The 25,835-nt window shown below is 47.2% G+C and overlaps 1 protein-coding gene across 1 annotated transcript in view; it reads left to right on the forward strand.

The window, feature by feature from the left end:
• The window catches only part of FAM92A (family with sequence similarity 92 member A), a 242,114-nt gene that overhangs the window by 26,189 nt on the left and 190,090 nt on the right, over positions 1 to 25,835 (forward strand). Inside the window, exon 3 of the mRNA XM_030216481.1 lies at positions 10,127 to 10,195. Within this exon, the coding sequence (XP_030072341.1) occupies positions 10,127 to 10,195 (69 nt within the window). The remainder of the gene's footprint in view (positions 1 to 10,126; positions 10,196 to 25,835) is intronic.

Below are 25,835 nucleotides of genomic sequence, written 5' to 3' on the forward strand. Positions count from 1 at the left end.
TTGAGATGGACATCCTCGGTTTCCATTATGGCCAAAACCGGGGACAACCATCTCTGGGTCAACCATCTCAGCATTTAGGTTGACCATCTCAAAGGTCAACCTAAATGTTGAGATTTGGGCGTCCCCGACTGCATTATTGAAACGAAAGATGGACGCCCATCTTGTTTCGATAATACGGGTTCCCCGCCCCTTCGCGCAGACTTCCTTAGAGATGGTCGTCCCCGTTCGATTATGTCCCTCTGTCACCTTTATCTGTTGGAAATTTACCTCTTTCAAACATGTATGTGATGTTTGGTGAGGTACTCGATTAACCAGTCCGGTGGGTTTTTCAACATGTAGTTGGGGCATTTGTCAAATAGGCAGTATGCATGCATGTATTTTGTCAGTAGTGTCTTTGCTGTGTCTGGTTGGGGTGGTTTGAATGTGGTCCATATTCTGTGTGCTGCAGTGTGGTGGTTGTGTATTTCGCAGTCCTTGCAAGTAAAGATTAAAAAGTAAATTCACAGGAGGTTTTTTTATGTCTATGATAGTATTGTAGCCATTTGTTGACTGCAGAAGCTAAAGTGGATGTTGGCTCATTTAAGACTTTTTTTCCTCATTGTGGTTTTTTTACTTAAAGGCTCTTTCAATGAGATATCACAATGTGAGAATTGTATTGGATTTTTTTGTGATTTGCACTCTATCTCATTCTTTTGTATAATTATTTTCCATACATGTCTAAACCTGATTCTAGAAAGCCGCGATATACACATTCAGAACTTGAATACCTACATTTGGCAAGAGGGTGTGGTCTGGGTCTGTTTTAGATGGGACCAGGGTGAGTTGAATAAATACACATGCATTCCCGTCCGCCTGGCCAGGATGAACAGACGGATGCAGAAATGTTAAAGGAAATTAGGGATGCAAACAAAACTGGGCAACACAATAATAATGGGTGATTTCAATTACCCCGATATTGACTGGGTAAATGTAACATCGGGGCACGCTAGGGAGGTAAAATTCCTTGATGAAATTAAGGACAGCTTTATGGAGCAGCTGGTACAGGAGCCGACAAGAGAAGAGAAAATTCTAGACCTAGTCCTTGGAGTGCATGATCTGGTGCAGGAGGTAATGGTGCTGGGGCCGCTTGATAACAGTGATCATAATATGATCGGATTTGATATTAGCTTTGAAGTAAGTAAATCAAATACGTTAGTGTTTAACTTTAAAAAAAAAAGGAGACTATGATAAAATAAGAACGGTGAAAAAAAACTTAGAAGAGCGACTGCGAGGGTCAAAAACTTACATCAGGCGTGGATGCTGTTCAAAAATACCATCCCAGGTCAAATATATTCTGTGTATTAAAAAAGGAGGACTGAAGACCAAACGACAGCCGGTGTGGTTAAAAAGTGAGGTGAAGGAAGCTATTAGAGCTAAAAGAAAATCCTTCAGAAAATGGAAGAAGGAACTGACTGAAAATAATAAACAGCATAAGGAATGTCAAGTCAAATGCAAAGCGCTGATAGGCTAAGAGGGACTTTGAAAAAAAATTGCGTTGGAGGCAAAAACACATAGTAGAATTTTTTTTTTCGGTATATTACAAGCAGGAAGCTGGCAAAAGAATCAGTTGGACCGCTAGATGACCGAGGAGTAAAAGGGGCGATCATGGAAGACAAAGCCGTAGCGGAGAGATTAAATGAATTTTTTGCTTCGGTCTTCACCAAGGAAGATTTGGGTGGGATACCAGTGCCAGAAATGGTATTCAAAGCTGACGAGTCAGAGAAACTTAATGAATTCTCTGTAAACCTGTAGGATGTAATGGGGCAGTTCTACAAGCTGAAGAGTAGCAAATCTCCTGGACCGGATGATATTCATCCCAGAGTACTGATAGAACTGAAAAATGAGCTTACGGAGCTATTGTTAGTAATATGTAATTTATCCTTAAAATCGAGCATGGCTCTACTACTACTACTATTAAACATTTCTATAGCGCTACTAGACTTACGCAGCGCTGTACAAATTAACATGAAAAGACAGTCCCTGCTCAACAGAGCTTACAATCTAAGTTGGACAGACGAACAGACAGCTAGGGGTGGGGAAATTGCAGTGGTAGGGGTGACAAGTGAGGGTGTTGAGTAAGAGAGTCATGGTTAGGAGTTGAAAGCAGTAGCAAAGAGGTGGGCTTTAAGCCTAGACTTGAAGACAGCCAGAGACTGAGTCTATTCCAGGCATAGGGAGCAGCGAGATAGAAGGAACGGAGCCAGGAGTTAGCAGTGGGGGAGAAGGGGGACGACAGGAGACATTTACCCAGCGAACGGAGTTCACGGGAAGGAGTGTAGGGAGAGATGAGAGCGGAAAGGTACTGAGGAGCTGCGGAGTGGATGCACTTGTAGGTCAAAAGGAGAAGTTTGAACCGTATGCGGAAGCGGATAGGGAGCCAGTGAAGCGACTTGAGGAGAGGGCTAACGTGAGTATAGCGACTCTGGCGGAATATAAGACGCGCAGCAGAGTTTTGGACAGATTGAAGAGGAAATAGATGGCTGAGCGGAAGACCAGCGAGAAGCAAATTGCAGTAGTCTAGGCGAGAGGTGATAAGGGTGTGGGTAAGGGTTTTGGTAGCATCCTCTGAGAGGAGAGGAAAGGGCGAATTTTGTTAATATTATAGAAAGAGAAACGACAGGTTTTGGCAATCTGCTGAATATGAAGAGAGAAGGAGAGAGCGGAGTCAGATGACTCCAAGGTTGCGCGCAGACGGGACAGGGAGGATGAGTGTTATCTACCGAAATAGAGAACGGGGGGAGAGGTAGGTTTAGGGGGAAAGAGGAGAAGCTTGGTTTTGGTCATGTTTAGTTTCAGGTGGTGGCGAGACATCCAGGCAGCGATGTCAGACAGGCAGGCCGATGCTTTGGTCTGGATTTCAGCTGAGATATCCGGTACGGAGAGGTAGATCTGGGTATCAGCGTAAAGGTGGTATTGAAAGCCATGGGATGAGATCAGAGCACCAAGGGAAGAGGTATAGATGGAGAAGAGGAGAGGTCCTAGGACAGATCCTTGGGGTACACCGACTGTTGACGGGATAGATGTGGAGGAGGAACCACCAGAGTATACGCTAAGAGTACGTTGGGAGAGATAGGAAGAGAACCAGGAAAGAACAGGGCCCCGGAATCCAAGAGAGGATAATGTATCAAGGAGTAAGGTGTGATCAACAGTATCAAAAGCAGCAGATAGGTCGAGGAGGATGTGAATAGAGTAGAGACCTTTAGATTTGGCCAGTAACAGGTCATTGGAGACTTTGGCAAGTGCCGTTTCAGTCGAGTGAAGAGAGCGAAAGCCAGATTGGAGCGGGTCAAGAATAGCTCGAGATGAAAGGAAGTCGAGGCAGCGGCGGTGAACAGCACGTTCAAGTATTTTGGAGAGGAAAGGGAGGAGGGAGATGGGCCAATAGCTAGACGAGCAGGTAGGGTCCAGTGAAGGTTTTTTAAGGAGCGGTGTGACTACAGCATGTTTGAAGGCATCAGGAACAATTGCAGTGGAAAGCGAAAGATTGAGGATATGACGGATAAAAGGGATGACAGTGGGGGAGATAGTGTTAAGTAGTGGGAATGGGATCAGAGGGGCAGGTGGTACATTTGGACGAGGAAAGAAGATGTGCAGTTTCCTCATCAGTGACATCAGAGAAGGTGGAAAAGGAGGGAGGGGTTGGAGGGTTGGGGGAATGGACTAGGGGAGGGTGGAGGTGGTTTGAGAATTCAAGGTTAATCTTTTGAACCTTGTCATGAAAGTACTCGGCTAGAATCTGAGGAGAAAGCGAAGGGGGAGTAGGGGGCGAAGGCACTTTAAGGAGGGAGTTCAGCGTGGCAAAGAGAAGGCGAGGGTTAGAGCCAAGAGAGTTGGTCAGCTGGATGTAGTAGTCCTGTTTGGCAAGTGAAAGAGCAGATCGGAAGGAGATCAGCATGAATTTGAAATGAACGAAATCGGCAAGGGTACGGGATTTCAGCCAGAGGCGTTCAGCAGCGCGGGTACAGGAACGTAAATAGCGGATGTCAGCAGTCAACCACGGCTGGGGTTTGGCAAGCCTGATAGGACGAGACACGGGAGGCGCAAGGGTGTTCAGAGCAGAAGAGAGAATAGCATTGTAGGAAGAGACAGCCTCATTGACAGACTCAGATGACATAGCGTCAGAAAAGAGATTTGAGACATTGGAGGACAGAGTAGAAGGGTTAACAGCTTGAAAATTTCTAAATGGTACCGGAAGATTGGAGGCTGGCCAATGCAACGCCGATTTTTTTTTTTTTTTTTTTTTTTTAAAGATTCCAAAGGAGAGCCGGGAAATTATAGACCAGTGAGTGTGACGTCGGTGCCGGGCAAAATAGTAGAGACTATTATTAAGAACAAAATTACAGAGCATATTCAAAAGCATGGATTAATGAAACAAAGTCAACATGGATTTAGTGAAGGGAAATCTTGTCTCACCAATCTACTATATTTCTTTGAAGGGGTGAACAAACATGTGGATGAAGGTGAGCTGGTTGATATTGTGTATCTGGATTTTCAGAAGGCGTTTGACAAAGTACCTCATGAAAGACTCCAGAGGAAATTGGAGAATCATGGGATAGGAGGTAGTGTTCTATTGTGGATTAAAAACTGGTTAAAAGAAAGAACAGAGAGTAGGGTTAAATGGTCAGTATTCTCAATGGAGAAGGGTAGTTAGCGGGGTTCCCCAGGAGTCTGTGCTGGGACCGCTGCTTTTTAACATATTTAGAAATGACCTAGAGATGGGGGTAACTAGTGAGGTAATTAAATTTGCTGATGACACAAAGTTATTCAGTGTCGTTAAATCGCTGGAGGATTGTGAAAAGTTACATGAGGACCTTACGAGACTGGGAGTCTAAATGGCAGATGACATTTAATGTGAGCAAGTGCAAAGTGAATCATGTGGGAAAGAGGAACCCAAATTATAGCTACGTCATGCAAGGTTCCTCGTTAGGAGTCACAGACTAAGAAAGGGATCTAGGTGTCGTCGTCGATAGTTGAAACCTTCTGCTCAAGTGTGCTGCTGTGGCCAAGAAAGCAAATACAATGTTAGGTATTAGGAAAGGAATGGAAAACAAAAATGAGGATGTTATAATGCCTTTGTATCGCTCCATGGTGTGACCGCACCTCGAATATTGTGTTCAATTCTGGTTGCCGCATTTCAAAAAAAGATATAGTGGAATTAGAGAAGGTGCAGAGAAGGGGATGGGACAACTTCCCTATGAGGAAAGGCTAAAGCGGCTAGGGCTCTTCAGCTTGGAGAAAAGGCGGCTGAGGGGAGATATGATAGAGGTCTATAAAATGAGTGGAGTTGAACGGGTAGATATGAAGCGTCTGTTTATGCTTTCCAAAAATACTAGGACTAGGGGGCATAGGATGAAGCTACAGCATAGTAAATTTAAAATGAATTAGAGAAAATGTTTCTTCACTCAATGTGTAATTAAACTCTGGAATTTGTTGCCAGAGAATGTGGTAAAGGCGGTTAGCTTAGCGGAGTGTAAAAAAGGTTTGGTCAGCTTCCTAAAGGAAAAGTCCATAGACCATTATTAAATGGGACTTGGGGAAAATCCACTATTTTTGGGATAAGCAGTATAAAATGTTTTGTACTTTTTGGGGGATCTTGCCGGGTATTTGTGACCTCGATTGGCCACTGTAGGAAACAGGATGCTGGGCTTGATGGACCTTTGGTCTTTCCCAATATGGCAATACTTGTGTACTTATTTCAGAACGGGAATGCACATTTTATTTAACATGAACATCTGGTTTTACACCTGCCCAGAGATGTCTAGGTTTCAGAAAGATACTCATTTTATGCAGCACTCCACTAGAAGGATTAGGGGTGGTTATCAATAATAGTTTGGAAAGGGAACAAAAGACACTGGGGATTAAGGGGGCAAAGGATAATTAGGTCTGACAGCATTGGAAAAATACACGCAAATGTTTCAAAATTGACCGACTTAAACATGTATGTTCTGAAATACCACTAATGAAAATGAGGAATAGAGCATAGGTATAAAGACCCCAAAATATATGCAATGCCAAATCTCCACTAACAATGTGTAATGGTGTTAAGTATTATTTATATAAGTATTTCTCATGGGAAGGAAAATCCTCAAAATTAATACATGGCACTTGCTCATGCTTACTATACTCTACACTATGGATCATGATTAAATTCAGTGTATTTTGAGTGCATGAAATTTGTGCACGGTCCATGAAGTTCCCTGATTCAGCAGTGAATTTTAATCTGCAAAACACTAGTGGGAGGACTGAAATAGAAAAGACACTGAACATTAAGTGTGATTTTTGAACACTAATCACCGAATGATAAATGATTTTTGTATTAATATGAGGGAAGGTTTTTCTGCCAATGATGAGTATGGCAAGCATGAGCAAGTGCCATATTTAATTCTGAGGCTTTTCCTTCCCATGGGAAATACTTAATTTAAACATATGACACATTGTTAGTGGAGCTTTGGCATAGCATCTATTTTGCATTGTTTTGAAATACCAGCATATGTGCCTGCACAAATGCATTTTATATTGCTGTGTTGACCCAATTGATATTTTAGATTTTTATGATGATAAAATGGGTGCTTTTGCTGCACATAATCAATGCACACACGTCCATTCTACAATGTATTTTAGAACAGCCTCTGTGTTTGCAGATCACATTCTAAAATATTAGTGGAACTTGACACCCTTATCTGGATGTCTCAGTTCCAGTTTGTACACTTATTTATTTATATCACACTTACAACTAAGCGGGTAACAGAAAAACGTATATAAAATCAATAAAAATAATACAATTAATACAACGCAATCATCTTATCTAGAATCCACCTCTGTTTGTACAACTATCTTTATATTCTGTTAATGGCATTAGAGAGGTGTTTCATATACATTATTTACTTTTGTCAGCTTAATTAACAAGTTATCTACAAGTCTGTAATCAAAGAGTTGTAATATGTGCTACTTGTTTTATTACTAATGTTATAATGGTATTGCTTGTAGCCTAGATACTTACTATCCCCTATAATCTTCCTGTGTTCCTTTATTAAGTATATTTTTTTTGTCCGTGGTTTGAATCCTCTCACACTTGTGAAAACTTTTTTCTTTTTTTTGTGCAGGCTTTTTTTGATGGCTGTAGGGTTTGATTCTCTGTTTCTGTCCCAAATGTGTGGGCCACACCAATGATGTCTGATGAGTTTCATCATTGGTTTATGATATGTATACTGGAATTTTTTTGTGCCTGTACAGCATGCCTGCACCTTTTTTTTTTTTTTTTTTTTTTTTTTAATGGGCTTCCCACAAGCAAGTCTCTGCCCTGACCTGGTTTATCTCCTCTCCCCCCCCCCCCCCCCCCCCCCCCCCCCCCCCCCGGTGTACCTTTCAAAGTGAATTTCCTCTTTGGAGCACTAACAGAGGCTTCATTTCACATTCAGCTGCGAGGGTCGGCCCCAGCATTCTTCTCTGTGCCGCACTCCTCCCTCTTTGATGTAAGTTCCTGTTTCCGCAGGGATGTGGCAGAGAAGGACTCCAGGACTGACACTCACAGATGAATGTGAAGTGCTGCCGCTGTTAGTGGTCCAAAGAGGAAAATCACGTTGAAAGGTACATTGGGGGGGGGAGGATGTTGCATCGGGAAATGTTTACCCAACCTGGTTTGGGAGGGTCGGCAGGAGAAAGACAAGCTAGACAGTGTGGGGGAGAGAAGAATAGAGAAAGATATTGGACCTGGAGCAGAGGTAGAGGGGAAGGGGAGGGACGAAAAAGAGAGGAAAATATGCTGGGTCATGGGGTGGCCAAAAGAGGAAGGGAAACATTCTGGGTCATGAAGGGATGGCACAAACCAGACTAGCAAAATTCAAACACTGAACCTGAACCAACTCATGGTATTTCTTAGATTTGGAGCTTCTTGTGAAACTTAGCCAAAGGCATAGGTGTCACTATGGGGGGGGGGGGAGGCAAAGGGGGCGAATACCCCCCCCCCCCAAAAAAAAAATCTTAGTTGCCTCCCCTTTTGCACCCCAGTGAAAGTTGGTGCCAAAGCTGCACATCTCCTTTCCTCCCTCCTTGCGGGCCCTACAGACTTAGAGAATTTGCCAGTACGGCAGTGATTACCACAGACTCTCTGCAGCCAGCCCAGGGGTACTTCTCTCTGTTACAACTTCCTGTTGCCATGTGGGAAGAACGTGGTAGAAGGAAAGCCTTTGAGCCACTGGAGGGAGTCTGTTGTAATCACTGCTGCCAATGCCGTTGAACTCTGTAGGTTTGTAGAGCCTGCAGGGAGGGAGGACAGACAGGGAGATAAAAAGGTGATGCCAGACCCGCATGGGGAGGGGAGAAGCTGCACTTGCATGAAAGGAAGGGAGAGGAGAAGGGAGAACATGCCCATGGATAGGAAGGGAGAGGATAGGGGGGACAAGGTACCCATGGATGGAAGGAATATGGGAGAAGCTGCACACTGTTGAAAGGGAATGGAGGGGAACATGCTGCCCAGTGGCGTTCCTTGGCTGCCACCTGGGGCGGATCGCCACTGCGCCCCCCCCCCCCCCCCGCATTAGCATCTCCCCCCATCCTATAGAGTCGCCATACAAACAAAAACCCATCTGCTTTAAGCAAATTGTCTGGCGGTGGAAGGAACTTGTGCTGGTCATGAGATGATAGTTACAATTTGAATATTTTTTGTATGGCATTTTCTAAGAAGGATAGCTCCATTCTTGGGGAATATGAAGTTTGTGATGTAGAACAAGGCCTTTAGGGTTTATATAAAGATTCTGACCAGTCCTGTGGAGAATACAGAAGGATTGTTGAATGATGCTATCCATTATCATGCTAATTTAAAAGGGTGGGGGGAGAAGGGTATGATGTGTGAAAATTTCACTTTGCCCTCCCATACCTAGCTTGCCTCTCCTGGTGCCACCCCAAATATTTCTGTCTAGAGACTCCACTGGCCAAAGGTACATATATTCAAAATTACTCTGAATTATTTCAGTTCCATGCTCCTCCCCTTTTATACCTGCCCTATTCTTTCTAGTATGTGATGGGATGTATTGAACTATGTATCCATAATGGCAACAACAGTATAAAATAATTTGTAGTCACTAATTTTGTATTTGGTGAGGCTGTATCCGTGTTGTGTATATATGGTTGAGGTGCAGTATTCTGTATTCTAGGGACTGGTGTAATATTTTCAAAGATGCCTTCCATGGCTGGTAAAAGGGGTGTGGCTACTGTAGGGGAGGGGCCTTAGTAACCCCACCTCTTAAGGTTGCCCAGTACCTTTTTTTTCTACAAAAAAGCACTGTATATATGTAATTATATTATGTGTTTTATTATGTATGTTTTGATATGAGCTGCTTAGGTTTAAGTGGGTTTTAAATTTTTAATTAAATAAAATTTTCCTGTTGTGCTCATCATTTCTATCCCTTTTTTTTTTTTGTCATTTTACTTGTTTTTTTCTCCCCTCTTCAGATGCTATCTTTCCATTTTTCTCCTTAGTCGCTTTTATCACCATTTTAATTCTTCTGTCTCTGTGCCTTTCTCGAACTCATCTTGTCTTCTCCCTTCAACTTTCATGCTGTCATCATCTGTTCTTCTTTCACTTTACCGAAAGCAAATTTAGCCCAGCATTAAACAAAACATGAGGCTGCTAGCTGAACATGACTTAGAATTTCTGTATACATGCAATTGTCTTTTCTCATATTTATCTTGTCATCTATGTTGGATGCTCAGTTTGAGTTTTTGTGGTTTGTTCAGCTTTACTATTAGGGCATTCTGGAAAGGTGATGTAGTAGTATTGTGAGATTTTCCATCAAGTCTGGTTAGTTTATGCTGGCATAGGCAAAGGTAAGAGTTGGAATGGGGAGAACAATAAATGGAAATTGAATGACTTTGAACACAAAGCATATTTATTTAAAACATTTGCTTTTTGCTTTATATTCATAGCACTCAAAAGTGAGAAGCAATCATGGAATAAATAACAAAACAATAATAGACCATTTGATACAAAAATATTAGTATAAGCTTAATAAAACACAATATCAAAACAAATATATATAGTCACTTGTAAAGACTGCTTTAAAATTAATATTGATTGATTTGTTTATAGGTTGAAAGACTTGAAGCAAAAGTAGTAGAACCTTTGAAAAGTTATGGGGCCATAATTAAGCTTAAAAGGGTAAGTATGTGCAGAGTTCATATCAGATTTTGTTTTTCAGATATTCTGGCACAAAGTTATAATGCAGTATCCGGTCACTTTAGTTTTATACATTCTGTAGAATTACAGATGTAAAAATGTAGCATATTGCTTCAGTTTAATTGGAAGAGTGATGTTGATGCATTTTTATTTTCCTGAGGGAAATAGGGAATCAAACATATAAACGGCGAGTGACCAACTCACTCGCAAATGCGCAGTAGAGACTTCCTTCTCTGTCCCGCAATTCGCCCCCGCTTCAATACGTGATGACGGGGGCAGGACAGAGAGGGAAACTGCGCAAAGCCGCCGAGGTCGCTACCGCCCCCGCCTGAGGTCGCCGCTACCACCCCCCCCCCCCCCACCCGGTGTCGCCGCCGCCAGCCCTCCACCCGGCCCAGGCCCTCTCTCCGCTACTGATTACTTACATCCATTCGCTGGAACACAGCATGCAGATCAGCTGAGCTGCCGTCCGCCTTCCTTCCCTGCCTGTGCCCCGCCCTCGCTGACGTTAAGTCACACGAGGGCAGGACACAGGCAGAGAAGGAAGGCCGACGGCAGCTCATCTGATCTGCCCTGCTGCGTTCTGGCGAATGGATGTATGTTCAGTAGCGGAGAGAGGGCCGGGTGGAGGGCTGGTGGCGGTAGCGGCGACCTTGCGCGGGGTGGGGGGGGAAGCGGTGGCCAACGTCGACCTCCTAAAACCCCAATACCAGCCCGTTTTAACGGGCTCAACAGCTAGTATTATAGAATATATGCAGTTTACAAATGTTCATAATTTGCTACTACATAGAGAAATATTAGAGGCCATGCACAAAAGGATTTCTTCTATGGGAGGCTTTTATTTAGATGTAGCATATTTCCTAGGGTAAAATGTCTTGACTGGAAATTGTCCTTTTCACATAGCTAAAATACATATGGAGGGGCATATTCGATATAACGTCTAAATCTGACTTCGGATGTTTTGCTGAAAATGTCCAAAAATCAAGTAGTGAAAATGACAATTTTCAAACCAGAAAAACGTCCGTCTTTTTTTTCTTTGAAAATGACCATTTTCTAGATGATGTTGTGCTTAGTATGTCTATCCTTTTTTGACCATTTTCCCAAAAAAAAAGTCCAAGTAAAAAAAAATGCACAAAATCAAACCTTTGGGACATAGGAGGAGCCAGCTTTTCTAGTAGACTGGCCACACAGGCATCCCAAGGGGCACTGCAGTGGACTTCACATAAAAGGTCCCAGGTACACATCTTACCATTACCCTTTTATATTGTATTGGGAGCCTTCAAAACCCACGAAAAACCTACTATACCCAACTACACCACTACAATAGCCCTTATGGCTGCAGGTGTCACCTATATGTGGGTACAGTAGGTTTTGGGTATTTTTTTTTTAGAGAGGTGGCTGACACTTTCCACCACAAATGTAATAGAGTGGATTGTGGGCCTAGGTCACCTTGTCTACAGTACACTGCACCAACCACTAGACTATTCCAGGACTCTGCTTGCTGCTCAAATAGGACTGGCCATAACCTCTGAAGCTGTCAGAGTCTGGTATATACTGTTTCATTTACATCTTTGTGGGGTGGGAGAGTCCACTGACCACTGAAGAGGTAAGGGGTTGTCATTCCTTTATTCCTGCAGTGGTCATCTGGTTATTTAGGGCACTTTTCTTGTGGTTTAATCGTTAATAAAACAGGTCTAGACCAAACGTCGAAATTACAGCCCTGAATGTTTTTGTTTTGTTCCATTATGGTAGAAAAACATCCAAGTTTTAGGAATGCCCAGGTCCCGCCCTTAACATGCCCCTTGTGATTTGAATGCAGTTCTGACGGACTTCATAGAAAAAGTCTAAAAATCGGTTTTGAAAATACCATTTTGGACGTTTTGTGAGAACAATGTCCAAATGCATTCTCCGAGGACAAGCAGGCTGCTTGTTCTCACGACTGGGTGACGTCCGCGTCAGCCCCCCACCAACCGGAAGAAGCTTCGCGGGCGGTCCGCACGCAGGGCACGCCCACCGCGCATGCGCGGCCGTCTTCCCGCCCGTGCGCGACCGCTCCCGCCAGTTCCTTTTTTTCCGCAACTGGAGAGAGCCGTGCTTTTGCCGCTCTCTCTATCTTCAGCCCCGGAAAAACCGTCGCGTTTACGCGAGTCTCTTATTTTTCACTTTATTTTTACTTTATTAGTTGCCGCGCGCTCCATTTTCTTTTTCTTAAAAAAAAAAAAAAAAAAAAAAAAAGCACGTGCTCCCATTTTCCCTCGTTTCTAGCGGGGGCGTCGCGTTGCGGCCTAGTGCCCGCACGGTCGATTTCTTTTTTCGAGGTGTGATTACCGCCACCATCGACGACTTTAACTTCGCCGACGCGATTTTTCCGTCGATGTCCTCGAAGGTCCCGAGTGGATTTAAAAAGTGTGGTCTGTGCGGCCGGCCAATCTCGCAGACCGACACCCACGCTTGGTGCCTCCAGTGCCTCGGGCCGGAGCACAATATCAAGTCGTGTTCCCTGTGTCTCCGTCTCCGGAAACGGACTCAGGTTGCGAGGCAAGTTCTTCGGGACCGTCTTTTTGGAACTTGCGCCGGCCCCTCGACGTCGACCTCGACGGCATCGGTATCGACGGCCGGTTCTTCGGTACCGGTATCGATGCCCGAGAAATCGGCACCGATGGCATCGACCCCAGGAGCACAGGTCCCGTCGGCCCGCCGGTCCGCCAGCGAGGGTAGGGGTGAGAGGCCGCGTGGGCAATCGGCCCCGGTCACTCCCTCGGCCCATGGCCCTCGGGACCGAACCCTGTCGGACCCGGTTCCTCGTGACCGAGGGGGATCGACCTCCTCCTCCTCTGCTCCACCTGGCGCCGATGACGGGCATCGCAAAAAGTCACACAAGCACCGTCATCGGTCGCCCTCGATGCACCAGGGTTCCGGTGCCGGCAAGGAGTCGACGCCGAAGCGTCCTCGTCGAGAGGAGAGATCCCCTTCGGTTGTGGAGGTACCGCCGCGTCAGGGTCCCAGCACTTCGGTGCCGTCTCCTGGACCCGAGCAGCTTCTGGCACCGACACCTCTACCGGCCCCACCGTCTTTCCCGGCAGCGGGCCTGGACGAGTGCCTCCGAGCCATCCTTCCGGGGATCCTGGAAGGGCTGATGCGCCAGGCTGTGCCGGCGCCGGGGGTGCTTGCGCCCTCGGCGCCGTTGACTGTGGCGCCGGCGAGCTCTAGCCCGGTGCCGAGGCCGTCGACACCGCCGCCGCTTGTGGCGCCGGTCTCGACCGCCACGCAGGTGGAGTCCCCGTCGACATCGATGGAGGGAGCTTCGTCCCCGCCGGCGCGGGAGTCCACCGCTCGACGACACCGAGGCCTCGGTGCCTCGACGTCGAGCCGGGCCAGGTTAAGGACTCAGCTACATGAGCTCATGTCCGATACCGAGGAAGAGGCCTCGTGGGGGGAAGAGGAGGACCCCAGATATTTCTCCTCAGAGGAGTCTGCGGGCCTCCCCTCTGACCCCACGCCTTCACCGGAGAGGAAACTCTCACCCCCGGAGAGCCTCTCCTTTGCCTCTTTTGTCAGGGATATGTCTATCTGCATTCCCTTCCCCGTGGTCTCTGTGGATGAGCCGAGGGCTGAGATGCTCGAGGTCCTCGACTATCCATCACCACCTAGAGAGTCCTCCACGGTGCCGTTGCACAATGTCCTCAAAGAGACACTGCTTCGGAACTGGATGAGACCGCTATCTAATCCCATCATCCCCAAGAAAGCGGAATCCCAGTACAGAATCCACTCTGACCCAGAGTTAATGCGGCCCCAATTGCCCCATGACTCGGCGGTCGTGGATTCTGCTCTCAAGAGGGCACGGAGTTCGAGGGATACCGCCTCGGCGCCCCCGGGGCGGGAGTCTCGCACTCTGGACTCGTTTGGGAGGAAGGCCTACCAATCCTCCATGCTCGTGACCCGCATCCAGTCATACCAGCTCTATACGAGCATCCACATGCGGAACAATGTAAAGCAACTGGCGGACCTGATCGATAAGCTCCCGCCGGAGCAGTCCAGGCCTTATCAGGAGGTGGTCAGGCAGTTGAAGGCGTGCAGAAAGTTCTTGTCCAGGGGTATCTATGACACCTGTGACGTGGCATCTCGTGCTGCGGCCCAAGGTATAGTGATGCGCAGGCTCTCATGGCTGCGTGCCTCTGACCTGGACAACCGCACCCAGCAGAGACTGGCTGACGTCCCTTGCCGGGGGGATAACATTTTTGGTGAGAAGGTCGAGCAGCTGGTGGACCAACTGCATCAGCGGGAAACCGCCCTCGACAAGCTCTCCCACCGGGCGCCTTCAGCATCCACCTCAGCAGGTGGACGTTTTTCCCGGGCCCGGCAGGCTGCACCCTATTCTTTTGCAAAGCGTAGGTACACCCAGCCGGCCCGAAGGCCTCGTCAGGCACAGGGACAGCCCCAGCGCGCTCGTTCTCATCAACAGCGTGCGCCTAAGCAGCCCCCTGCGCCTCCACAGCAAAAGCCGGGGACGGGCTTTTGACTGGATCCACGGGAACATAGCCGCCCTCAAAGTGTCCGTACCGGACGATCTGCCGGTCGGAGGGAGGTTAAAATTTTTTTCACCAAAGGTGGCCTCTCATAACCTCAGACCAGTGGGTTCTCCAAATAGTGCGGTGCGGATACGCCCTGAATTTGGCCTCCCTGCCACCAAATTGTCCTCCGGGAGCTCAATCCTTCAGCTCCCATCACAAGCAGGTACTTGCAGAGGAACTCTCCGCCCTTCTCAGCGCCAATGCGGTCGAGCCCGTATCACCCGGGCAGGAAGGGCAGAGATTCTATTCCAGGTACTTCCTTGTGGAAAAGAAAACAGGGGGGATGCGTCCCATCCTAGACCTGAGAGGCCTGAACAAATTAGTGGTCAAAGAAAAGTTCAGGATGCTTTCCTTGGGCACCCTTCTGCCAATGATTCAGAAAAACGATTGGCTATGTTCCCTGGATTTAAAGGACGCATACACTCACATCCCGATACTGCCAGCTCACAGACAGTATCTCGGATTCCGCCTGGGCACACGGCATTTTCAGTATTGTGTGCTGCCCTTTGGGCTCGCCTCTGCCCCACGAGTGTTTACAAAGTGCCTCGTGGTGGTGGCGGCGTATCTACGCAAGCTGGGAGTGCACATGTTCCCATATCTCGACGATTGGCTGGTCAAGAACACCTCGGAGGCAGGAGCCCTCCGGTCCATGCAGTGCACTATTCAACTTCTGGAGCTGCTGGGGTTTGTGATAAATTACCCAAAGTCCCATCTCCAGCCGACCCAGTCTCTGGAATTCATAGGAGCTCTGCTGAATACCCAGACGGCTCAGGCCTTCCTTCCTGAAGCGAGGGCCAACAACCTCCTGTCCCTGGCTTCGCGGACCAGAGCGTCTCAGCAGGTCACAGCTCGGCAGATGTTGAGACTTCTGGGTCATATGGCCTCCACAGTTCATGTGACTCCCATGGCTCGTCTTCACATGAGATCTGCTCAATGGACCCTAGCTTCCCAGTGGTTCCAAGCCACCGGGAATCTAGAAGATGTCATCCGCCTCTCCACCAGTTGCCGCACTTCACTGCTCTGGTGGACCATTCGGACCAATTTGACTCTGGGACGTCCATTCCAAATTCCGCAGCCCACGAAAGTGCTGACGACGGATGCATCTCGCCTGGGGTGGGGAGCTCATGTCGATGGGCTTACACACCCAGGGTCTGTGGTCCCTCCAGGAAAAGGATCTGCAGATCAACCTCCTGGAGCTCCGAGCGATCTGGAACGCACTGAAGGCTTTCAGAGATCGGCTGTCCTGCCAAATTATCCAAATTCGGACAGACAATCAGGTTGCAATGTATTACACCAACAAGCGGGGGGCACCGGATCTCGCCCCCTGTGTCAGGAAGCCGTCGGGATGTGGCGCTGGGCCGGCCGGTTCGGCATGCTTCTCCAAGCCACGTACCTGGCAGGCGTAAACAGTCTGGCCGACAGACTGAGCAGAGTCATGCAAACGCACGAGTGGTCGCTTTATTCCAGAGTGGTACGCAAGATCTTCCGAGAGTGGGGCACCCCCTCGGTGGACCTTTTCGCCTCTCAGACCAACCACAAGCTGCCTCTGTTCTGTTCCAGACTACAGGCACACGGCAGGCTAGCGTCGGATGCCTTTCTCCTCCATTGGGGAACCGGCCTCCTGTATGCTTATCCTCCCATACCTTTGGTGGGGAAGACCTTACTGAAGCTCAAGCAAGACCACGGCACCATGATTCTGATAGCGCCCTTTTGGCCCCGTCGGATCTGGTTCCCTCTTCTTCTGGAGTTGTCCTCAGAAGAACCGTGGAGATTGGAGTGTTTTCCGACTCTCATTTCGCAGAACGACGGAGCGTTGCTGCACCCCAACCTTCAGTCCCTGGCTCTCGCGGCCTGGATGTTGAGGGCGTAGACTTCACTGCGTTGGGTCTGTCTGAGGGTGTCTCCCGTGTCTTGCTTGCCTCTAGGAAGGATTCCACTAAAAAGAGTTACTTTTTCAAGTGGAGGAGGTTTGTCGTTTGGTGTGAGAGCAAGGCCCTAGAACCTCGTTCTTGCCCTGCACAGAACCTGCTTGAATACCTTCTGCACTTATCAGAGTCTGGCCTCAAGACCAACTCAGTAAGGAATCACCTTAGTGCGATTAGTGCTTATCATTATCGTGTGGAAGGTAAAGCCATCTCTGGAGAGCCTTTAGTCGTTCGATTCATGAGAGGCTTGCTTTTGTCAAAGCCCCCTATCAAGCCTCCTACAGTGTCATGGGATCTCAACGTCGTCCTCACCCAGCTGATGAAACCTCCTTTTGAGCCACTGAATACCTGCCATCTGAAGTACTTGACCTGGAAGGTCATTTTCTTGGTGGCAGTTACTTCAGCTCGTAGGGTCAGTGAGCTTCAAGCCCTGGTAGCTCATGCTCCATATACCAAATTTCATCACAACAGAGTAGTGCTCCGCACCCACCCAAAGTTCCTGCCGAAGGTGGTGTCGGAGTTCCATCTTAACCAGTCAGTTGTCTTGCCAACATTCTTCCCCAGGCCGCATACCTGCCCTGCTGAACGTCAGTTGCACACATTGGACTGCAAGAGAACATTGGCCTTCTACTTGGAGCGGACACAGCCCCACAGACAGTCCGCCCAATTGTTTGTTTCTTTCGACCCTAACAGGCTAGGGGTCGCTGTCGGGAAACGCACCATCTCCAATTGGCTAGCAGATTGCATTTCCTTCACTTACGCCCAGGCTGGGCTGGCTCTTGAGGGTCATGTCACGGCTCAGTGTTAGAGCCATGGCAGCGTCAGTGGCCCACTTGAAGTCAGCCACTATTGAAGAGATTTGCAAGGCTGCGACGTGGTCATCTGTCCACACATTCACATCACACTACTGCCTCCAGCAGGATACCCGACGCGACAGTCGGTTCGGGCAGTCGGTGCTGCAGAATCTGTTTGGGGTGTAAATCCAACTCCACCCTCCAGGACCCGAATTATTCTGGTCAGGCTGCACTCTCAGTTAGTTGTTCTTCGTAGGTCAATTTCTGTTATATCCTCGCCGTTGCGAGGTTCCATTGACCTGGGTTCTTGTTTTGAGTGAGCCTGAGAGCTAGGGATACCCCAGTCGTGAGAACAAGCAGCCTGCTTGTCCTCGGGGAAAGTGAATGATACATACCTGTAGCAGGTGTTCTCCGAGGACAGCAGGCTGATTGTTCTCACCTACCCTCCCTCCTCCCCTTTGGAGTTGCGTTTCATAATTTTGCTTGTCATTCAACTGGCGGGAGCGGTCGCGCACGGGCGGGAAGACGGCCGCGCATGCGCGGTGGGCGTGCCCTGCGTGCGGACCGCCCGCGAAGCTTCTTCCGGTTGGTGGGGGGCTGACGCGGACGTCACCCAGTCGTGAGAACAATCAGCCTGCTGTCCTCGGAGAACACCTGCTACAGGTATGTATCATTCACTTTTCTGTATATAGCACAAAAAAAAAACATTTTTGTGAGCAACCATGTAAAATGTATGGTGATGCTCCTAAAACATATGAGCAATCGCTCATGCGCTCCACTTAGAGGGAATATTGGTGCATACTATTTTGCTTTCCTTTCACCATACTCATTAATAATAGGTGCAAAGTGCATGGACTCTTTAAATGTGAGTACTTTGCACTTATTCATTTTCAAACAAATGATGCTTATATAAATTTTGTGTGTGTGAAGATTCAGGGATATTGGGATGATTATTTTTTTTATTGGTGTTTTCTTCATTTAGTCTTTCAATTTTGGGCTTATATAAAGTATACATCTTAAAAAATTATATTTAAAATATGCCTTCTTTGTGGAAAATATGCTTTGTGCATAGAGTGCTAATCTTGCAAAAATGACATTCTCTTTTTTGTTTGAATCAAGTTATTCTTAGTTCACTTAGGGGCTCTTTTACTAATACTTGGCACACTCTAAATGCTAAGAAGTCCACTGGTATAAAATGGGCTTCTTAGCATTTAGTGTGCGCCAAGGGGCGTAGCCAGACTTCGGCGGGAGGGGGGCCAGAGCCCAAGGTGAGGGGTCCCCAATCCCCGCCAGCTGAAGTTCTGTGTCTTCACTGAAGACTCTTCAGCCCGTCTCTGGGTCAGCGGCGCGTTGCTGCAGCAGCTGATCTGATTCTGCAAGCAGGAAGCCGATTCTCTTTGCGTGGTATGAATCGTCCTGCACATAATGTGCAAGACGTCAGGACAAGTCATACCACGCAAAGAGAATCTGCTTCCCGCTTGCAGAATCAGATCAGCTGCTGCAGGCTGCAGCAACGCGCTGGCCCAGAGGTGGGCTGAAGACACAGAACTTCGGCTGGCGGGGATTGGGGACCCCCGCCAGCACAGGTACTCGACTGCGATCACGACGGCGAACAGGGAACGCTGGGGGAGGGGTCCAGGTCCAAATCTGGGGGGCCCAGGTCCCACGTAGCTACGCCACTGGTGTGCGCTAAGCTTTAGTAAAAGGGCTCTTTAATACGTATGCATACAAAGGTCAGCAATAAATTTCAGGGGATACATTTTTGTTGAGTTAGTTGTACATTTGTTATAGGTTTTTAAGTTGTATTCATGTATGTACTGAAAGTCTCGTATCTTATGTAAGGCAATTTGTGTGTGTGTGTGTTTTTTTTGTTTTGTTTTGTTTTTTTAAATAAGGGTTTAAGAACTCCCTTTACTTAAGGTTAGTAGTAGTTTTGTATTTGCTATCGTACATACAGGAAATAGAATACAACCAAGATAAAGGGACATGGGCTAAATACAAGAGAAGCATAGAAAGTCAGTTTGAGAAAATGGGGAAAGGTCAATTGGAAGAAGTGGGTTTTGAGACTGTGTAGGATGGGCTGAAGAGAGCTTCGGCGGAAACTCCAGTAATTTGAAATGTGAGGACAGTGCCGTTCAGACTTTTACGGTCTGTGTCCTGCAAATGACAAGACAGATTCAGATAAGCTTTGACAACAATTCCAGTGGTTGGAACATAAGTACAGAGCCGGGTGGACTTCTATGGTGTATGTCCCAGAAACAACAAAGAAAGACCATGATCAAGTATATAATATCATGTTCATTGTTGATTTAATCTAGAATTGAGAATGAATGTGACTGTTGGGCAGACTGGATGGACCATTCAGGTCTTTATCTGCCGTCACTAACTTATGACTAGTGAAGAAGGAAAGTTTGGATGTCGAGGCAATTAGTTTCACAGGGAAAAGATCCACAAATGCGATGAATTTTAGTTGATGACTGGCCAGTGAAGAGGGTGTATGACTGAGCAGAGTGAGTAGAGATTTCTTTTGTGAGTTTAACAGTAGCTAACATGATTAGCCTGGTTGTTTTTTGTAAGATTTGAGGTAACAAGCAGAAGTTTCTTTAGAGAAGTGGGCTGGTATTAGATTTTTCAGTTTATACTGTAACTGGTTTAGATATTAGTAAGATTTTAGTTGTGGTTTCTTTGTAGGACATGTTGTCTTTATCCTTCCTCTGTGTGCTCCTTTTTGTGCAAAATCACCAGGAACTTTCCTTTTTTTATTTTCCTGAAGACTCTATATAGGGTTGCCACCTTTTTACAGAGAGAAACCTGACATCTGCCCCGCTTCATGCCCATCTTTGCCCTGCTCATGTCTTAACCCTAACCCAAGTCTCTTGCCACACCTATTATTGTAGCCTTCCCCACCCCACCCCAACCAGCTGTCCCAGTGCCTCTTTTCTGCATTTCTCTTTTCCTGTCTTTGCAGGGTCTCTTGTTTAACATTTCTTCTCTGTCCATGTCTACCATCTATCTTCACTTTGCATCCCTTATCCATCCTGTCTATCATCTCATCTCTGTGCATCTGCTCCCCATGTCTTTATCTTCCCCCATGTTCAGCATCTGCCCTCTGAGTCCCTGTCCTCCCCCTGTTTCCAGCATTTTCCCCATGTCCCTATGCCTCACTTTTCCAATACTGCCCTTCTATGTCCTGTCCCCTATATTGCTTCCATGCCCAGCATCTCTTTTCTGTGTCTCTGTCCCTCCCCTCTGTCTTCCCTTCTTCCCACCCAATCCACCCTGGGGCCAGTGTCTTGTCTCTCCCCATCTCCAGTCTGCCCAATTGGTCTTTCTCTCTCTACCCTCTCCCTCAGTCTAGTTTCTCTTTCCTCTTCAGTCTCCCTCCCACCCCCACCTAGCAGATTCAGCATCTCTTTTTCCCTCCCCCCCCCCCCCCCCCCCCCACCTTTCCCCAATGGATCTAGAAGGTCTCCTTCCCTTTGAGAGAGCATTTCTTGAGTCCCTCCCCATTTTTTCTCCCATCCTGGATGAGTTCAGCAGTTCTTGGTTCCCTCTCCCGGTCCAGACAGCATCTCTCCTGCTGCCTCCGTCCTCCTCCCCTGGGTCCCTCCAGCATCACTCCCTCTCCCCCTTCACCTCCTGGGGTCTTGTTATAAATAGCCCCCAGATAACATGAGAACCTATACCAAAATAGGACTCACAAAATCAGATTGAAGCAAGTCTTAATTTATTGTCAAAAATATCAGTTACACTCTTGCAAGAATGGATGTCTCTGAAAAGCAAGCAGGCACACCCAGTCCTTAAAGTTAAGAGGTTATATAGTCTCTCTTTGTTATATTCAAGTGTCTGCCCCTAAGTTTCTCATTGGACATTGATCACATTTCCTCCCCATCCCCCCCCCCCCCCCCCCCTCTATCATTGCTAATTATCATATAACAGTCCCCTTTGGAGCAAGCCTGAGCCTTTGTCTTTTGTTAATTCTTCTGCTCCTTTGTCCTTTGTTAATTCTTCTGCACCGGTTGCATTTTCTTATCTACATACTTCCTGTCAGAATTATGCTTAACAAGCTGGCACCTGGAATTTCTCACTTACCTCCCCCTTTCACTCACTTCATGGTCTCATGCTACAGTTTATCTGAGCTCTGGGGCCTGCTAGTCTTTGTGAGTTCTTTGAAGCTTGCATGCCAGCAGTTTTGGGGCTTCTTACAACCCCCCTTCCTGTCTCTCTCAAACAGGTCCTTTGTTTAGTGATTCAGACAGCTATAATGTAAGGGCTTACACAACTATAGTTAGGGCCTAATGATATATTCTACTCTTGCAACTCAGTTATATGAAAAAGCAGTATATTTAAACATTTCGCACAGTCCTGAAATGTTTCTTTGCTGATAAGTGATGACGTCTGCCTGCATTTGGGGCCTTCCCTTGGCCTCTTCCCGCCTCCTATGATTCAACTTCCTGTTTCCACGCGGGCAGCACATGGCCAAGGGAAGGCCCTGAATGCAGGCAGAAACAGTTGTTTGTGAGTGAAGGCATGTTTTAGGTCCCCGGAAGTGCAGGGGGAAAGGGAGAGATGTTGGATGGACGGGGAAGGGGGGGGGGGGCAGACAGAGGGAGAGATGCTGCACCGGGAGAGGTAGAGAACATCATGGACAAAAAAACAGCTTTTTTAGTGCTTGTTTTGAGGTTCTGCCGGCAGCTGGCCAGGCTGGCTAAAAACCAGCTAGTTGGCAACCCTAACTTGATAGGTGTTTGGTTATTTAGCAATAACCTCACAGTTAACTAGATCTGTGTCCCGCAAATGGCAAGACAGATTCAGATAGACTTTGACAGCAATTCCAGTAGTTGGAACATAAGTATAGAGCTGGGTGGACTTCTATGGAGTATGTCCCAGAAACCACAAAGAGAGACCATGGTCAAGTATATAATATCATGTTCATTGCTGATTTAATCTAGAATTGAGAATGAATATGACTGTTGGGCAGACTAGATAGACCATTCAGGTCTTTATCTGCTGTCACTTACTATGTTATGTTAGGTAAAGAGCATTTCATCATACAAAGAAAACAGTAGTCGGAAAGCAAGGTGCATCTACTGGACCTGATAAAGGGAAAACAGCAAGTTTATGTGCATACATTTATTACTTCTGGGGGAATTTGGGGGAAAACATTTTAAAATTCCTTGCAAATTTTTTTAAAATTCTGTGTACAGTATTAAAATTCTGCAGTTTATTTGTAAGTATATTTGCACAGAATTCCTCTCTCATAGGGCTTGGAATCCCCTTCTCCCTCTTCAGACTCCGGCCTCCTCAGTTTTCTCTCTCTCTCTCTCTCCCTCCTAGCAAGAGCCTTAGGGGGTATTTTACTAAAGATTAGCTGGACTTATCTGCAGCAGGGCCCATAGGAATAAAATAGGACCTGCTGCAGATAACTCTAGCTAACCTTTAATAAAAGACCCCCTTAATTCTGTCTGCCCCTACCTCTCATTCTTTCTATTACTCTCACCAGCTGTCATTGTGGCTGTCCCCCCATGACACACCCTCAGGCTCAGCTTGATTTCCCCCCCCCCCCCCCCATACCAGTGACAAGACTGTCACCTTGCTGTGCCCCTCCCATCCCCATGACACTCACCTTGCTCTGTCTCATCCGCATGGCATACTTTCCTCCCCATCCCCCTCACCTTGCTCTGCCCCCGTTATCCATATGGCACCCTCAACCACTTCGGCTCCCCCAGGCAGAGAAGCTAGAACCCTGGACTCTTTGGGGAGAAAGATGTATCAGGCAGCTATGCTCATCGCCCGTATACAATCTTACCAGCTCTTCACAAGCGTTTACTTGCAGAACTCGGTGAGGCAGCTGTCTGACATGGTTGATTCGCTCCCTCCGGAGCAGGCCGAGCCATTTCGCCAGTTGGTGAAGCAGCAGAAGGCGTGTCACAAGTTCTTGGCCGGGGCACTTATGACACTTTTGATGTGGCATCCAAAACCTCTTCCCAAGGTATAGCAATGTGCAGACTCTAATGGCTGCGTGTTTCTGACCTGGATCTTGCTGGGGGGGAGGGGGGGGGGATAATCTTTTCGAAGAGGTCGCTGACCAGATCAAAAAGCTGGATGTCTTCTGCAGCTACCTCCTCATCCAGGAGGTATTTTGGTAGGTCGCGGAGTGCCACCTATTCCTATTCTAGGCGTAGGTACACCCCTGCGGCTCACCAGCCTGCTCAGGCTCAACCTCAGCGTCCTCGTCATCAACATGCACCCAAGGCCCCCGCAAAAGCAAGGGACGAGCTTTTGACTGGTTCCAGCAGAGCATAGTCGCTATGAAAATGTCAGTGCTGGATGACTTGCCAGTCGGATGGAGGATAAAGTTTTTTTTTTCACCAAAGGTGGCCTCTCATTACCTCGGACCAGTGGGTTCTTGAAATAGTCCGTCTCGGATACACCCTCAATTTGCTTTCCAAACCTCCAAATTGCCCACCGAGAGTTCATTCATTCAGCTCTCAGCACAGGCAGGTACTTGCAGAGGAACTCTCCACCCTTCTAAAAGCCCATTAAATCGAACCCGTTCCACCAGGGGAAGAAGGGCAGGGATTGTATTCCAGATACTTTGTGTAGAAAAACACAGGGGAGATGCGTCCCATCCTAGACCTAAGGGCCCTAGTTTATTTATTAGATCTACCATCTCTGTTGCGCAGCGGAGCCATGGCCCTTTTACTACCCTGGACAGAATTGTCTATCCCCTCTAGGTACTTAATCATCCCAACCTGGTATCTGCTCATGAGTGTTACACAGTCAAGGCAGTATAAACCTTTGTAATTAGAAAGGAACCCAGTATTTAGTAGATAAAGAAATATCGTTTAACATTGATATCTCACCCAAATGAAGTTCAAGCAGTCATATGGTAGAACAGCATCTCACGCCACGTCTGTCTCCCGCCTTCTCTCTTCTCTTCTCTTGTCTGCTTTAATACCCCTCAGACTGGTCCTTGTATACCATTTTGACCCTATTCATTTCAATGGACCCTAGTCTTTCTCACCAGGGCTCTTGGCCCTTATCAATTGATAAGGATGACTTCACAAGTTCTCAAGCTCTAACTATAAACAAGATATGTTCACAGCGCATCTAGTGAGATGACTTCACAGATCATTTTGCTCTTCTCAGCTCCCCCCTCCCCTTGGGTATGCTCGTCCTACGTACATCTAACCCTCTATCAACTTATATTAGCCAAAACAACTTGCTCATGACTTCTCACAGGTGCCAGTCCCAGGCTTTGTTTACAGGAGCAAGTGCCCCCTCCCATGCCAGCTCACTGAGAACTCACTTCAGCATAAGCTGCAGAAAAATGTACTTTGTATCAGAGATGATTTTTGATTTCTAAGAGAGGCCTAGCTCCTTAGCCTGAGCCACTGACCTGCATTTTACTGAGAGCAAGGGCTAGCAAGTTTAACATATTTCTTCACCCTGAACAAATTCCTAGTCTGAGAAAAGTTCAGGATGGTTTCCCTGGGCACCTTTCTTCCCATGATTCAGGAAAATGATTGGTTATGCTGTCTGCACTTAAAGGATGCATACACTCACATCCCAATACTTCCATCTCACAGGAAGTATCTTCGATTTTCAGCTGTGAACACATCACTTTCAGTATCGCGTATTGCCTTTTGGCCTCGTGTCAGCTCCCAGAGTTTTCACAAAATGTCTAGAGGTAGTCGCAGCATTACTATGCAGTCTGGGAGTTCATGTGTTCCCTTATCTTGATGATTGGCTGGTAAAGTTCACCTCAAATGAAGGTGCTCAGGAGTCAATGCGGATGACTAGTCAGGTGCTGGAACTACTAGAGTTCGTGATAAACTACCCCAAGTCCCATCTCCATCCAGTTCAACAATTGGAGTTCATAGGAGCCCTGGTTGATACAAAAAATGTCCAAGCCTACCTTCCTAGGAAGTGTACGGACAACCGTCTCTCCCTTGCGTCCAACGTTCGGTCATCGCAGCAGGTCACCGCTTGGCAGATATTGAGATTATTGGGCCACAGGGCTTCCACACTGTATGTTACACCCATTGCATGTCTTCACATGAGATCTGCTCAGTGGACCCTAGCTTCTCAGTGATATCAAGCCATTGGGAGTCTGGAAGATGTCATCCGAGCGTCCCTGGAGCTTGTACACTCTCATCAGTGGTGGACGATTAGATCCAATCTGACCTTGGGACTTCCATTCCAAATTCCTCAGCCGCAAAAAGTGCTGACAACGGATGCATCTCTCCTAGGTTGGGGAGCTCATCTAGATGGACTTCACACCCAAGGAGCTTGGTCCCTCCAGGGAACGAATCTTCAGATCAATCTC

This window comes from Microcaecilia unicolor, chromosome 1, assembly GCF_901765095.1.
Source record: "Microcaecilia unicolor chromosome 1, aMicUni1.1, whole genome shotgun sequence".
Lineage (NCBI taxonomy): Eukaryota > Metazoa > Chordata > Amphibia > Gymnophiona > Siphonopidae > Microcaecilia > Microcaecilia unicolor.